A 12413-nucleotide genomic window follows, 5' to 3' on the forward strand; every position below is an offset into this window, starting at 1 on the left:
TAAAGGAATTGCCTCAACCCACTTTGTGAAATAATCGGTAGCAACCAGAATAAATTTATGTCCTTTACTCGATGGCGGATAGATCTGACCAATGAGATCAATAGCCCATCCCCGGAACGGCCATGGTTTGATTATAGGATTCATAGCCGATGCAGGCGCTCTTTGAATATTACCAAACTTTTGACACCCCTGGCATCCCTTAAAATATTTAAAACAATCTTCAAGAATAGTCGGCCAATAGTACCCATTCCTTCTGATCATCCATTTCATCTTGAAAGCCGATTGATGTGCCCCACATACTCCTTCATGAATTTCACCCATCAAGCTTTTCGATTCATCATTGCTAACACATCTGAGTAAAACTCCATCTATAGTTCGATAATATAATTCATCATCGAGGAGCACATATTTGGTAGCTTGGAACCTTATACGTCTCTCGACCTTTCTACATGGATCCTTTAAATAATCGACAATCTCTTTCCTCCAGTCATCGGTATCAACTGCCGATGTTAGCACTTCCTGAATAGGCTGATACCCTGAAGCATGCTGAGCTAGTCGATTAGCTTCCTCATTATGCAATCGAGAGATATGTTCAAGACGAAAATCTCTAAATCCTTTCAACAATTGCAAACATCTTTCATAATACGGAATCAAAGCTTCACTTCGGCATTCATAAATTCCAGCTAATTGATTTATAACTAGCATAGAATCGCCAAAGATTTCGACAACATCGGCACGTATCTCCTTCAGCAATTCTAACCCCTTTATCAAGGCTTGGTATTCAGCTTGATTATTTGTCGCTGTAGCAACAATCGGCAACGAAAATTCATACTTCTTTCCTTGAGGTGAAATTAACACAATGCCGATACCCGCTCCTTCACCACATGTGGACCCATCGAAGAAAAGTGTCCAGGGAGCAATCCCCAAAGAATCCACCGTATTACAATGCTGAGTGACAAAATCAGCCATCACTTGCCCTTTAACTGCCTTAGTTGATTTGTAGCGTAGCTCAAATTCTGATAATGCTAAAATCCATTTGCCGATTCTACCACTTAATATCGGCATCGACAGCATATATTTGACCACATCGTCTTTGCATATGACCATACACTCGGCAGATAACAAATAATGCCTTAATTTGACACAAGAAAAGTATAAGCACAGACACAATTTCTCGATAGCCGAATACCTCGTCTCAGCATCCACTAATCTTCTGCTCAAATAATAAACAACACGCTCCTTCCCTTCAAATTCTTGAATAAGAGCTGAACCGATAACTGTATCATCAGCTGACAAATACAACCTAAAAGGCTTCCCATGTTGAGGTGGAACTAGCACTGGAGGATTTGATAAATATTTCTTAATTTCATCAAGGGCTAATTGCTGTTCAACTCCCCATACAAATTCCTGATCAGCTTTTAATTTAAGTAGTGGGCTGAAAGCCTTGATCTTACCCGACAGATTAGATATGAATCTTCTAATGAAATTAATCTTACCGATCAAAGATTGCAATTCAGTCTTATTGGCAGGAGCAATCACCTTGTTAATTGCATCAATAGACTTCCTACTGATTTCAATGCCCCGTTGATGCACCATAAAACCCAAGAATTGTCCTGCCGATACACCGAATGCACATTTATTAGGATTCATCTTCAATCCATGCCTCCTTGTGCACTCCAGTATCTTTCGCAGATCGGCTAAATGTGCTGTGATATCTCCAGACTTAATCACTACATCATCAATGTAGATCTCCACTAATGTGCCGATGTACTCATGAAAAATAAAGTTCATAGCCCTTTGATAAGTAGCACCGGCATTTTTCAAACCAAACGTCATGACTATCCACTCGAACAACCCCACATGTCCTGGACATCTGAAAGCAGTCTTGGGAATATCCTCCTCAGCCATGAATATTTGATTGTAACCTGCATTACCATCCATGAAGCTAATAATTTGATGTCCAGCCGTAGCATCAATCAACAAATCAGCAATCGGCATTGGATAGCCATCCATCGGTGTGGCTTTGTTGAGATTCCTGAAATCAATACAAACACGAAGTTTCCCATTTTTCTTATAAACAGGAACCACATTAGAGATCCACTCTGCGTATCGACATTGCCGAATAAACTTTGCTTCAATTAATTTAGTTATTTCGGCCTTAATGTCAGGAAGTACATTAGGGTTACATCGGCGCGCTGGCTGCTGATGTGGCCGAAATCCAGATTTGATAGGTAACCGATGTTCAACTATCGATCGGTCTAATCCAGGCATCTCAGTATAATCCCAAGCAAAACAATCTTTATATTCTTTTAACAAATCTGTTATTCGCTGCTTACACTTGGAATTTAACTTAGCACTAATAAAAGTAGGTCTTGACCTATCACCATCACCGATATCTACTTCTACTAAATCATCTGCCGATGTGAACCCTTGACCTAATTTTCCATCATCGGCAAACCTATCCATTAAAACTCCTCTTCAGAACCGACTGCTTGGATCGGTGGAATTTCATAATCAGCAACTCTAAGGAACTCTTTTTCCCAAGCTTCTCCTGATATGCATTTAGTTCGCTCATAAGTATCTGATTCTGCCGATGCGATGATATAAGAAGAATCACCAGGGACGACCTCAATCTTATCCCCAATCCATTGTACGAGGCATTGATGCATTGTAGAAGGAACACAACAATTAGCATGAATCCAATCCCTCCCTAGAAGCAGATTATATGCACCCTTGCCGTTGATAACAAAGAACGTTGTTGGCAAGGTTTTGCTGCCGATGGTCAATTCAACGCATACTGCCTCTTTAGCCGGTGACACATTGCCTTCAAAATCTTTCAACATCATATCGGTTTTGGTCAAGTCTTGATCTCCCTTACCAAGTTTCCGATACATCACGTAAGGCATAATATTAATCGCAGCCCCTCCATCAATAAGTACCTTAGACACAGGCTGCCCATCAACTCTGCCCTTCACAAATAAAGCCTTAAGATGCTGTCTCTCGTCATCGGTAGGTTTCTCAAAAACAGCCATCATTGGATCTAGCGTTAGCTGAGCTACTTGATCAGAGAAAACAACTTCTTCCTCATTATCAGATAGTGCCAGAAACTCCATCGGCAACATGAATACCATATTAACATCTGCCGATGGACCCTTATTTTTGTGTTTTACCTGCCACTGCTGATGACCAGGCCTTTCATTGGAGGAATTTTCCTCCTGGTATAAATCCTCCTGACGCTCACGTTGCATCCTCCTTCTCTGCGTCTTTGTCAGACCCTCTGGGCACCATCGAGGAAACTTGGTTTTCCAAACCGGCTGATAACAAGTCCTAGTTAGTTCTACACGACGTATATTAGGGTCCCTGTAGAATATCTCCTCATCGGGAACTCTTGCGTTTGCCATTTCCTCAAGCTCCTCTTGATTCCTTGGAAAATATCCAGCGCGTTTACCAAGCCTCTCATGTACACTAAGTCTGCCCCCCAGCCGATCATGCACTGATGCTCTGCCTTTGATCGGCTTGTTGATAGACAAACCCTGATTACCACGTTGAAACCTCCTTTCTGAACGATTGACTCCGTAATAACCATTACACTCAGGGCAATTTTCAACAGTTGGCAATTTAATACCTTCTTCCCAGCAATGGATGAAGAACGGACATCTCCAATGATCTTTATGTCGATTCCACTCTTCCTGACGTCTCATTTCTTGCTGTTGCCGATATCGGTCATTACGTTGATGCCAACCCTCCTGCTGCCTTCGATGAGTAATCACAATGCCAGGTCGAGGAGGTTTTTTGGAACTACTGCTTTCCCCTAGCAAACCCTTACTCTTTGCATCATCGGTAGTTATCCGATGTTGGGGGTCTACTGACGCGTTTTTCTCAGCAGCCTCTGACGTCAATACCTTGGTCTTTCCTTTGGCATCCAACATATTTGCTGGAAAAGGGTGTTGATCAATTTTCATCGGCTTCTGGGTCTTGGAAGTACCAAACTTAATTCTCCCAGATTCAATAGCCGATTGTAACTATTGCCTGAATACCTTGCACTCATTTGTACTGTGTGAAGTTGCATTGTGCCATTTGCAGTACAAAATCTTCTTCAACTCTTCTGCCGATGGGATCACGTGATTAGGTGACAGCTTAATTTGGCCCTCTTGAAGCAGAAGATCAAATATTTTATCGGCCTTGGTGATATCAAAGGTAAACTTTTTTGGCTCTTTTTGACCAAAGGGACATGATATCGGCTTTTTATTCTTAACCCACTCAGCTAAGCCGATAACTGGTTCTTCATCAGAGTCAGAATCTCCTACTTCTTCAACAAATGATACCTTTTTACTCCAGTTCTTTTTAGGTTCAAAAACCCTAGTATCTTGATCAGAGATCCTTTGCACAAGATGACTGAGGCTTTCAAACTCCTGAGAAGCATATCTGTCCTTAAGATGTGGCAATAACCCCTAGAAAGCCAAATCGGCAAGCTGCCGATCATCCAGCACCAGGCTGTAGCACTTATTTTTTACATCTCGTAGCCTTTGTACAAAGCTCTCTACCGATTCATCATTACGCTGTCTCAATTTTACTAAATCGGTAAGCTTCTTTTCATGGATTCCAGCAAAGAAATACTTGTGGAATTGTTTTTCTAGATCAACCCAAGTAATAATAGAATTTGGTGGCAATGAAATGAACCATGTAAATGCTGATCCAGACAAAGACGATGAAAATAATCGAACTCTTAATTCATCTCTGTTAGCTGCCTCTCCACATTGAATAATGAAGCGATTGACATGTTCCATTGTTGATGTATCATCTTGCCCAGAGAATTTAGTGAAATCCGGTACCTTGTACCGATTTGGGAGAGGAATTAAATCGTATGCAGGAGGGTATGGAGTCCGATAAGAATAAGTATTGACCTTGGGCTTTATCCCAAACTGATCCTTCATAATCTCTGCTATCTTATCGGCCCAAAAAGCATCAGCCTCCTGCTGACGAACTGGTTGAATTTCTACAGGAGGTGCCTGCTGACATCCTTCCACATATCTTTGTGGCCCACGATCTCCAGCAATCGGCATATTTGCCGCTACTTGTGGTCCATTAACCTGTTGGAAAGGATTCATCGGCTGGGCTGCCGACGCTTGATTCTGGAAACCAGCTTGCATATGACCTTGTTGAATCCCTGCAACCTGCTGATTTCGCTGAACTGTATGTTGAACAGGTAACTGTCCTGACCAATCATTATTAGAACTCATCGGCACAAAACTTACCGATGGCTGGTAATTTGCTGATATTGTTGGATAATTATAACTGGTTTGAGGCATGAACTGAACCCCAGTTTGACTCATAGCAGGGGCTTTCTGCTGCATCGGCAGTACGCTCGCCGATGGACTTGAATTGAATGTTTGAATCATAGGCATCTGGAAACCTCCTGGAGTTGGTTGTACAGAAGTAGTTGCGGCATATTGAGGCACTTGAGCCATCGGCGAAACGGCCGATGATATAGGCGCTCTTCCTGCTGCATCAAATACTTGAGGTAATCTAGGATTGAAAGCAGATGACTCTGGAGGCATGCCATATCCCCACCAATTAGTAGGAATCTGGTTATTCTGAGACACAGGGCCTGACATAGCTGATGCCGATAGATCTGTATTAAGCTGAACTCGCCCTCCTGGTAACACCTGATCTGATTGTATCGGTGTAGATTGTATATTAGGTGAGCCTGCCAATACTGGAGGGGAAGTAACTTCTGTACCCACAACGGCCGAAGGAGCCGATGGAGTTTTGACAGATGCCGGCTCTGGTTGATGATAGGCAGGCCCAACGTAATATGGTGCCGCTTGTCCTTCTTTGAGAGTTCGAACCACAGCATTATGAACAGTATTGGACAGCACATTGGAATGATTAATCAAAGCATGATTTACTGCAGAATTAACCATCTCTTGAAGTTTACCAGGATTGGAGTCAAAGGTAACCTGCCGAGGCAACGGCAAATCTTGCTTCTGGATGACTTGTCCACTCTTGTTCAAGCTAAACGATCTCAGACAAAGCTGCTTGTATTCTTCTACAGCCTTTTCCATAGCCTGCCTCTGTTCTTCCTTGAGATCTTCTTCTGATACTGCGATAATGTTCCCTGGATCGATCTCGGAGTTGAACATATTGGTTGAAGCGTCCCACCGGGCGTGCCAAAAGATGTGTTGATGCAAAAGTGATCTGCAAACACAAAGGGCTAATACCCGAATTGATATCCAAAGCGTGCCAGTCGATTTGACCTGCTAATCGACAAGGATGAAGAAACGAACACTTTGGTCCTGACAACAGCGATACGCCCGGAAGTCACGGCCAAGAGGTGCTCACGCGGAACTCGAGAATCGCCGAAGATCGCACTGAAGCGATGCAGCTCGCCGAATCAATGAGAACTCGTAAAAAGGAAAATATGCAAATTGACGAAGTCGCCGAAAAGTAGATGCAAATAGGAGTAAAAGTTGGTTTTGATATTGATTGATATCTTCTATTACATTGCCCCTTACTCCATATTTATACCCTGATCTAAAGAGACACGACCAAACACAACTAGGACACCAATCCCATATCTAAGGAAACACGTGACTCTTACACGAATCATAACCTAACAAATACAGAAAAGGAAATCAACTCCTATCTATTTCCCTGTCCGCCTCAATTACGATGGAAATCTCACTGTCCTCCTTCCCATCGGCATACTCCCTATTTCATCGGCAGTAGGCTTCAAGTCTTCCTTCATCGGCATACTCCCTGCTTCATCGGCAGTAGTCTTCAAGTCTTCCTTCATCGGCATACTCCCTGTTTCATCGGCAGTAATCTTCCAACCTCATCGGTAACGCCCGAGTCCAAATCAACCTTTCCATCAATCATCACCAGCTATCGGCAACTATTTTTACAAACTGGCTTTCATTGGCTATCAAAGTATTCAATAACTTTCCCCTTGCCGATTAGTCCACTCTGATTATTTTGACACGTGCAAAAAACGGTGTCAACAGTTTGCTTGCTAAGATGGAAACCATGTGCAAACATTGTGATAAGCTAACTAATAAAGTTGCTAACCTTGAAGCCGTTAGTTCAACCCCCACCAAGGCATCTAAAAAGAAAAGTTCTAACTTTAACATGTCTAAAAATGATGTCTCTACTTCTTGCAATGATTTATGTTTAGACTCATCCTTATGCAACCAAGTTTGTGTTGAGAAAATTGTTGTAGATACATGCACATAAGAGGTTGCAAAGGAGAATGAGCAACTCAAGCAAGAAGTAGCTCGCCTCACCAAGGACTTGACTCAAGTGAAGGGTAAGGCAAAGCAAGCCCAACTTCATCAAGATAACACCGTTAAGGGAGTGAAGAAGCTTGATGAAGGACAAACCATGGTTTCCTACGTGTGCCACAAGGAAGGTCACAAGTTTGAGTGTAAGGTGAAGAATGGGAGAGGAGCAAAGAAGAAAGAGAAAAACAAAAAGCAAACAAGCAAGCTCTTCAACACCTACACGAACAAGGTGGATAAGAAGGCATCCACACCTTATCTCTTGAAGAAGAAGAAAAATGACAAGGTGGTGGCCATCAAGGTGAACAAGCAAGCCAACAATGGGGTCAAATGCTTTTGGGTGCCAAAGGAAATCATTTTAAATATGAAGAGTACCAAGAAGGTTTGGATCCCAAAAGGGAAGTGAGGAGTCCATTTAGACCTCGGGGAATTTAGAGACTTAGCAAAGTATGGATGCATTTCATGGGGTGCATCATGATGGAAAGATATTGCCAAGTGGGTTAGTAAATACTATGGACCCAAATTCCCCTTCCCATGTTAGGTAACTAGATTCAATTTATTTCAATTGGTATTTGATTTAAATTTTCCTACATTTAGCATCTTTTATCATCTAGTTACTATTCATGCCTAGGTTTGCATTTGCATACTTATATCTTTTGTCATGCATACACTAGGTATTTCATATGGTAGGCTTGCTCGGTTTCATTCTTATTCCTTGGAGCAATCCTACATGGTTTAAAATTATTTAGAAGCACGACACATAGCTTGTCTTACAATTATTCATCTAATATGTGCCAAAGTCCAAATTGTAGATAATCTCTCCCGAATATCATCTTCGAAAATGATTCTCACATTGATGAGATGTCATCTTTCAAGTGATATTTGATTCTAAAATCAATGTGCATGATTCCTACAAGTATTCCACGCTTGTGTGCACAAATTTAGGAGGAGATTACTCTACAAGCTGGATGTTTTGAGACTAACACCTTTTTCAAGCTTATCACGTGTATAGTAGTCTCATTGCAAGGAAAATGGAGTCCCCGGAGCAAAGCATCATACTTCAAGTATCCACCACTTATTGCAAGTGGTAGAAATCAAAGTGGTTTCCACATGTGGTATTTCTAAATCAATATCATCATGTTGATTTCATTTTGATATTTATATGCTTTCTCCATGCATTATATAGATTAAATTCTCTTGTGCAATAAATCGCTAATTATGCATATACTTTTCCTTCTATCATATGTATGCATATATTTAGGGGGAGCTTAAACTATATAATGTGAGAGTCAATTTTTATGATCTATTCCACTCTATATGCAAAGGATCACAAAGTTTGATCCTCCCTTGTGCTACTAATGTCTTCCTTTTCGGTGTTTGATTCCAAAGGGGAGAATTTAGAGAACCAAAAGCAAGCATTAATTTGTAGTAATGGTCCGAGAAAGGGAGGATAGTGGATTATGGATTAGCCTATGTAATGGGGAAAATGTATAGGAAGCAAGGCTTAAATCCATAATACCACATGGGGATTTTTGCAAGGGCAAGATAAGTTTTTATATAGTCTTACAATTAGTATCTTTTAGCATCATATAATCTTGCCTCTTGCATTGCATCCTAGCAAGTAGGTAGTTTTTAAACTTCAAAATTTTATTATTTGCTTACTTTGGTCGTGTTGTCATCAATCACCAAAAAGGGGGAGATTGTAAGGAAAATGGACCCTTGGCCCATTTACTTTGGATTTTGGTGTTTGATGACCAACACAACCAAGTTGGACTAATAAATTTGCAAGTGATTGTTTTGTAGTTCAATAGGATGCAAGACGTGACTTGGACAAAGGCAACGTGATGATCTGATGATCAATACCTCAAGCAAGACCTCAGAAGCACAAGAGAAGACCCAAGATATCAAGCAAAGTCCAAGCATGAAGATAGGAACCAAGCCATACGCAAGATCGTAAAGAAATGAGTTCACAAAGGTGACTAAACACTGGACCAGACGCTGGAGGAAAGTGACCGGACGCTCCGATCAAGAGGCTCGGCAACAAGCGTGACCGGACGCTGGTGGCAAGTCGACCGGACATAGGACAACAGAGTCTGGTCGAGTACAGTGAGGTTCTAGAGCGGCAAAACTGCGACCGGACGCGTCCGGTGGCAAGTGACCGAACGCTGGCAGCGTCCGATCAAGTGTTCGCGGCTCCAACGGTCGGGACAACCGGACGCGTCTGGTCAGGACGAGTTCATCGTCCGGTTAGTAGCAGAAAGGTGGGATTTCATCCCCAACGACTACTTTCTCAGTGGGGCTTATAAATACAACCTCCAAGCAACAAAATGAGAGGTGTGGAGCTGAGGAAACATACCAAGGGTGTTGATACACCATTTTAGTGATCTCCACTTGTATAGTGCTTAGTGATTCATCAGGTGATTAGCATAGATGATTTGTGAAGTGCTTAGGTTGATTAGACCACCGCTCATACGCTTGCTCTAGGTTTAGGCCTAGTGTTTAGTGAGGTTTGCATACCTCTTACCACTCGGTGCTTGCGTGCACCATTGTTGTACATCGGAGGGGCTTATAGTCTTACGAGATCACACCAACTGCGTTTGTGGTGTGGCCGCCACCGTGTACCGGAGGGAACAAGGCCTGCGGCATTTCGGCCGGAAGCTTGATAGTGAAGACGGTGGGGAGCATCCGGGAGAGGCTTGCCGAGAGGCACGTCGAAGACCCACTTGCAAGTAGGGAAGGCCCGAGGCTATCCACGGAGTTACCCGATCGGGAGCTTGGCCCTTGCAAGGGATTCCTTGCGAGGGGCTCCAACGAGGACTAGGGGGAAGCTTGTGCGCTTCTCGATACCTCGGTAAAAATACCGGAGTCATTGACGGGAGTTTGCATATCTCTACCTTGCTCTTTAGCTTCCGCTTTTACTTTAATTGTATTACTCCTTATGCGGTAGAGATAGCAACACACTAGCAAAACCATAGTTGCACATTTAGATAGTTTAATTTTTGCATAGGTTTTGCTAAGGTTAGAAAAAGAGCCCATAGTTTAGAGTTAGTTTTTTAAGTTGCATAATTCACCCTCCTCTTAGGCGTCACGGTCCCTTCATCGCCCATGCCGACCAGTCGCTTGTGCAAGATGCATGCGAGACGGAGCAGAACGACGTCGATGTGGGTCGAGCTCGTCCGCTCGAATCGAGGGGACCGTTCCAACCTGGACCTAGAAGGGTATATTCCCTCCTAAGTCCGACCCAAACCCACGCAACCCTCAAACCAAACACACGATTAACCCAGACCCAATCAGCTATTGCCTTCCGCCACCGGTTTTCGGCTGGTATCTGCGCTTAATATATTAGGTGGGGACTCCTCCGTCAAAAAACTAGCAAGCGCATAAGCAACTAAGACCCTGTTCGCTTCTCTTATAATTTGTCTTTTTCAGCTTATTTTTTCAGTCGGAATAGTATTTTCTCTCTCACAGCAAATTAACCGGAACAGTGTTTCAGCTTGTTTTTTCAGTGAAGCGAACGGGTCTAAATAGTGGAACTCTAAACAGAAAAATTAAACTCAAATATCTACCATGTTAGTCGATGACTGGAACCAAATTTGACAGATCTCTCCATGAGAGAAAATCTACCATTAAATCAAGAACTTCAAGAAAATAGAAGCAAGTGGCATTCTCTGCAGCAATAAATCATCAACTGCAAGAAAAGAAAATAGAAGCAATCAGCATTCTCTACAGAATAGATGTCGATCCTAAGCTTTTCAATCCACTCAACCCAAAAGCATAATTTCTAGAAAAGCTGGAAGTGCCCGGGTATTCCGGATATTTTCCAACCGTGAGCAGAAGCCTTTTTTATATGTCTATAGCTCACCCATGTGAGCCGTCACACGATTTTTTTCTCTCATTCAGTTACTGTTCATCTTCCTCCTCCCGCTGTCCACTGCCCACCGCCCTGCCGCGGCGCAGACGCGCAGTAGGGTCTCGTCGGAGCTCCACGGCTACGGCCGCGTCCACGGAGCTATGGCGAGACCCTATCGCGCCCACGCGGCCTCCCTCTTCCCCTCCCCTGCTGCTGCTTTCTTCTCTAACTCCAGCGAACGGCCACGACTCCCCCGCTCTGACCTGGCCCGGCCGCCTCCACCGCCGCCAGGCCCCGAACCACCCGCCTCCATCCCCACCATCTGGCCTACCTCCTCCCGGCCAGTCCTTCTAAGCCTGCCGGACTTGGAGAAGAAAGAGGGGGAGAGGCTAGATTTAGAGAAGAGAAAATTCGAGCGATGGATTCCTCCAACTCACACAAGTAAGGGATAGCTTTTACCTTTTTTTGAGTTTGATGAGGTCGCTAACCACGATTTCCACGCGGTCTAATCATGCTAGTTTTTTTCTTCTTCTTCTTTTTGGCTATCGTGGCCGGTGGAGCCCTGCGGGTGGGTCTCTTGGACATCAAAATTCAGCAGCGTCAGCGTCCAGCCGCGCCACCCCGCCCACCTCGCCGTCGTACTCGCTTGCACCAACCACCCAGGCGAAGCATAGCACCCATGCCGCCGTCTCCGTCCGACCCCTACATGGACCCGCGCAGCGGCTACTGCGCGGCGACGAGGACGTTCCACAGCCTGCGTTCGCCGGCGCCGCTACCTCCGCTGGACCTCCCGCTCTCCTTCCCAGCCTTCGCACTGTCCTTCCTCCCCGACCCACTGCCCCCGTCGTCCCGCCCGGCGCTCGTCGACGCCGGCACCAGCGCGGCCATCTCGTTCCCGGCGTTCCTGTCTAGGACCCGCGCACTCGCTGCCGCGCTCCGCGCCTGCGTCCGTCTCGCCCCAAGCGATGTCGCCTTCGTCCTCGCGCCAGCGGGTGTCCACGTCCCCGTGCTCTACTACGCGCTCATGTCCGTCGGCGCCGTCGTGTCCCCCGCCAACCCAGTGCTCACCGCCGCCGAGGTCTCCCGCCTGCTCGCGCTCTCCAACCCTCGCATCGCACCATAGCGATAGCGATGATGATGATTCACCTTCATATGATGATTTTGTCAAAATACTAAGAAAATACACTAAGATCATTAGAAAGAGTAGAGCTAAAAATGAAAAGCTTGATGCTAAAAATGATTCACTCTTAGCTAAATGTGATACATTGGAAAAGACTAATGATGAG

General features: G+C 44.3%; 1 protein-coding gene across 1 annotated transcript; it reads left to right on the top strand.

Annotated features, from left to right (window-relative positions):
* Nucleotides 1–11806: 11806 nt before the first annotated feature.
* LOC136532260 (4-coumarate--CoA ligase-like 7) lies at nucleotides 11807–12250 on the top strand. The gene has a single exon (XM_066524860.1). The coding sequence runs from the start codon at nucleotides 11807–11809 to the stop codon at nucleotides 12248–12250; it is 444 nt and encodes a 147-aa protein (XP_066380957.1).
* Nucleotides 12251–12413: the final 163 nt, after the last annotated feature.

Source organism: Miscanthus floridulus, unplaced genomic scaffold (assembly GCF_019320115.1).
Source record: "Miscanthus floridulus cultivar M001 unplaced genomic scaffold, ASM1932011v1 fs_565_1_2, whole genome shotgun sequence".
Lineage (NCBI taxonomy): Eukaryota > Viridiplantae > Streptophyta > Magnoliopsida > Poales > Poaceae > Miscanthus > Miscanthus floridulus.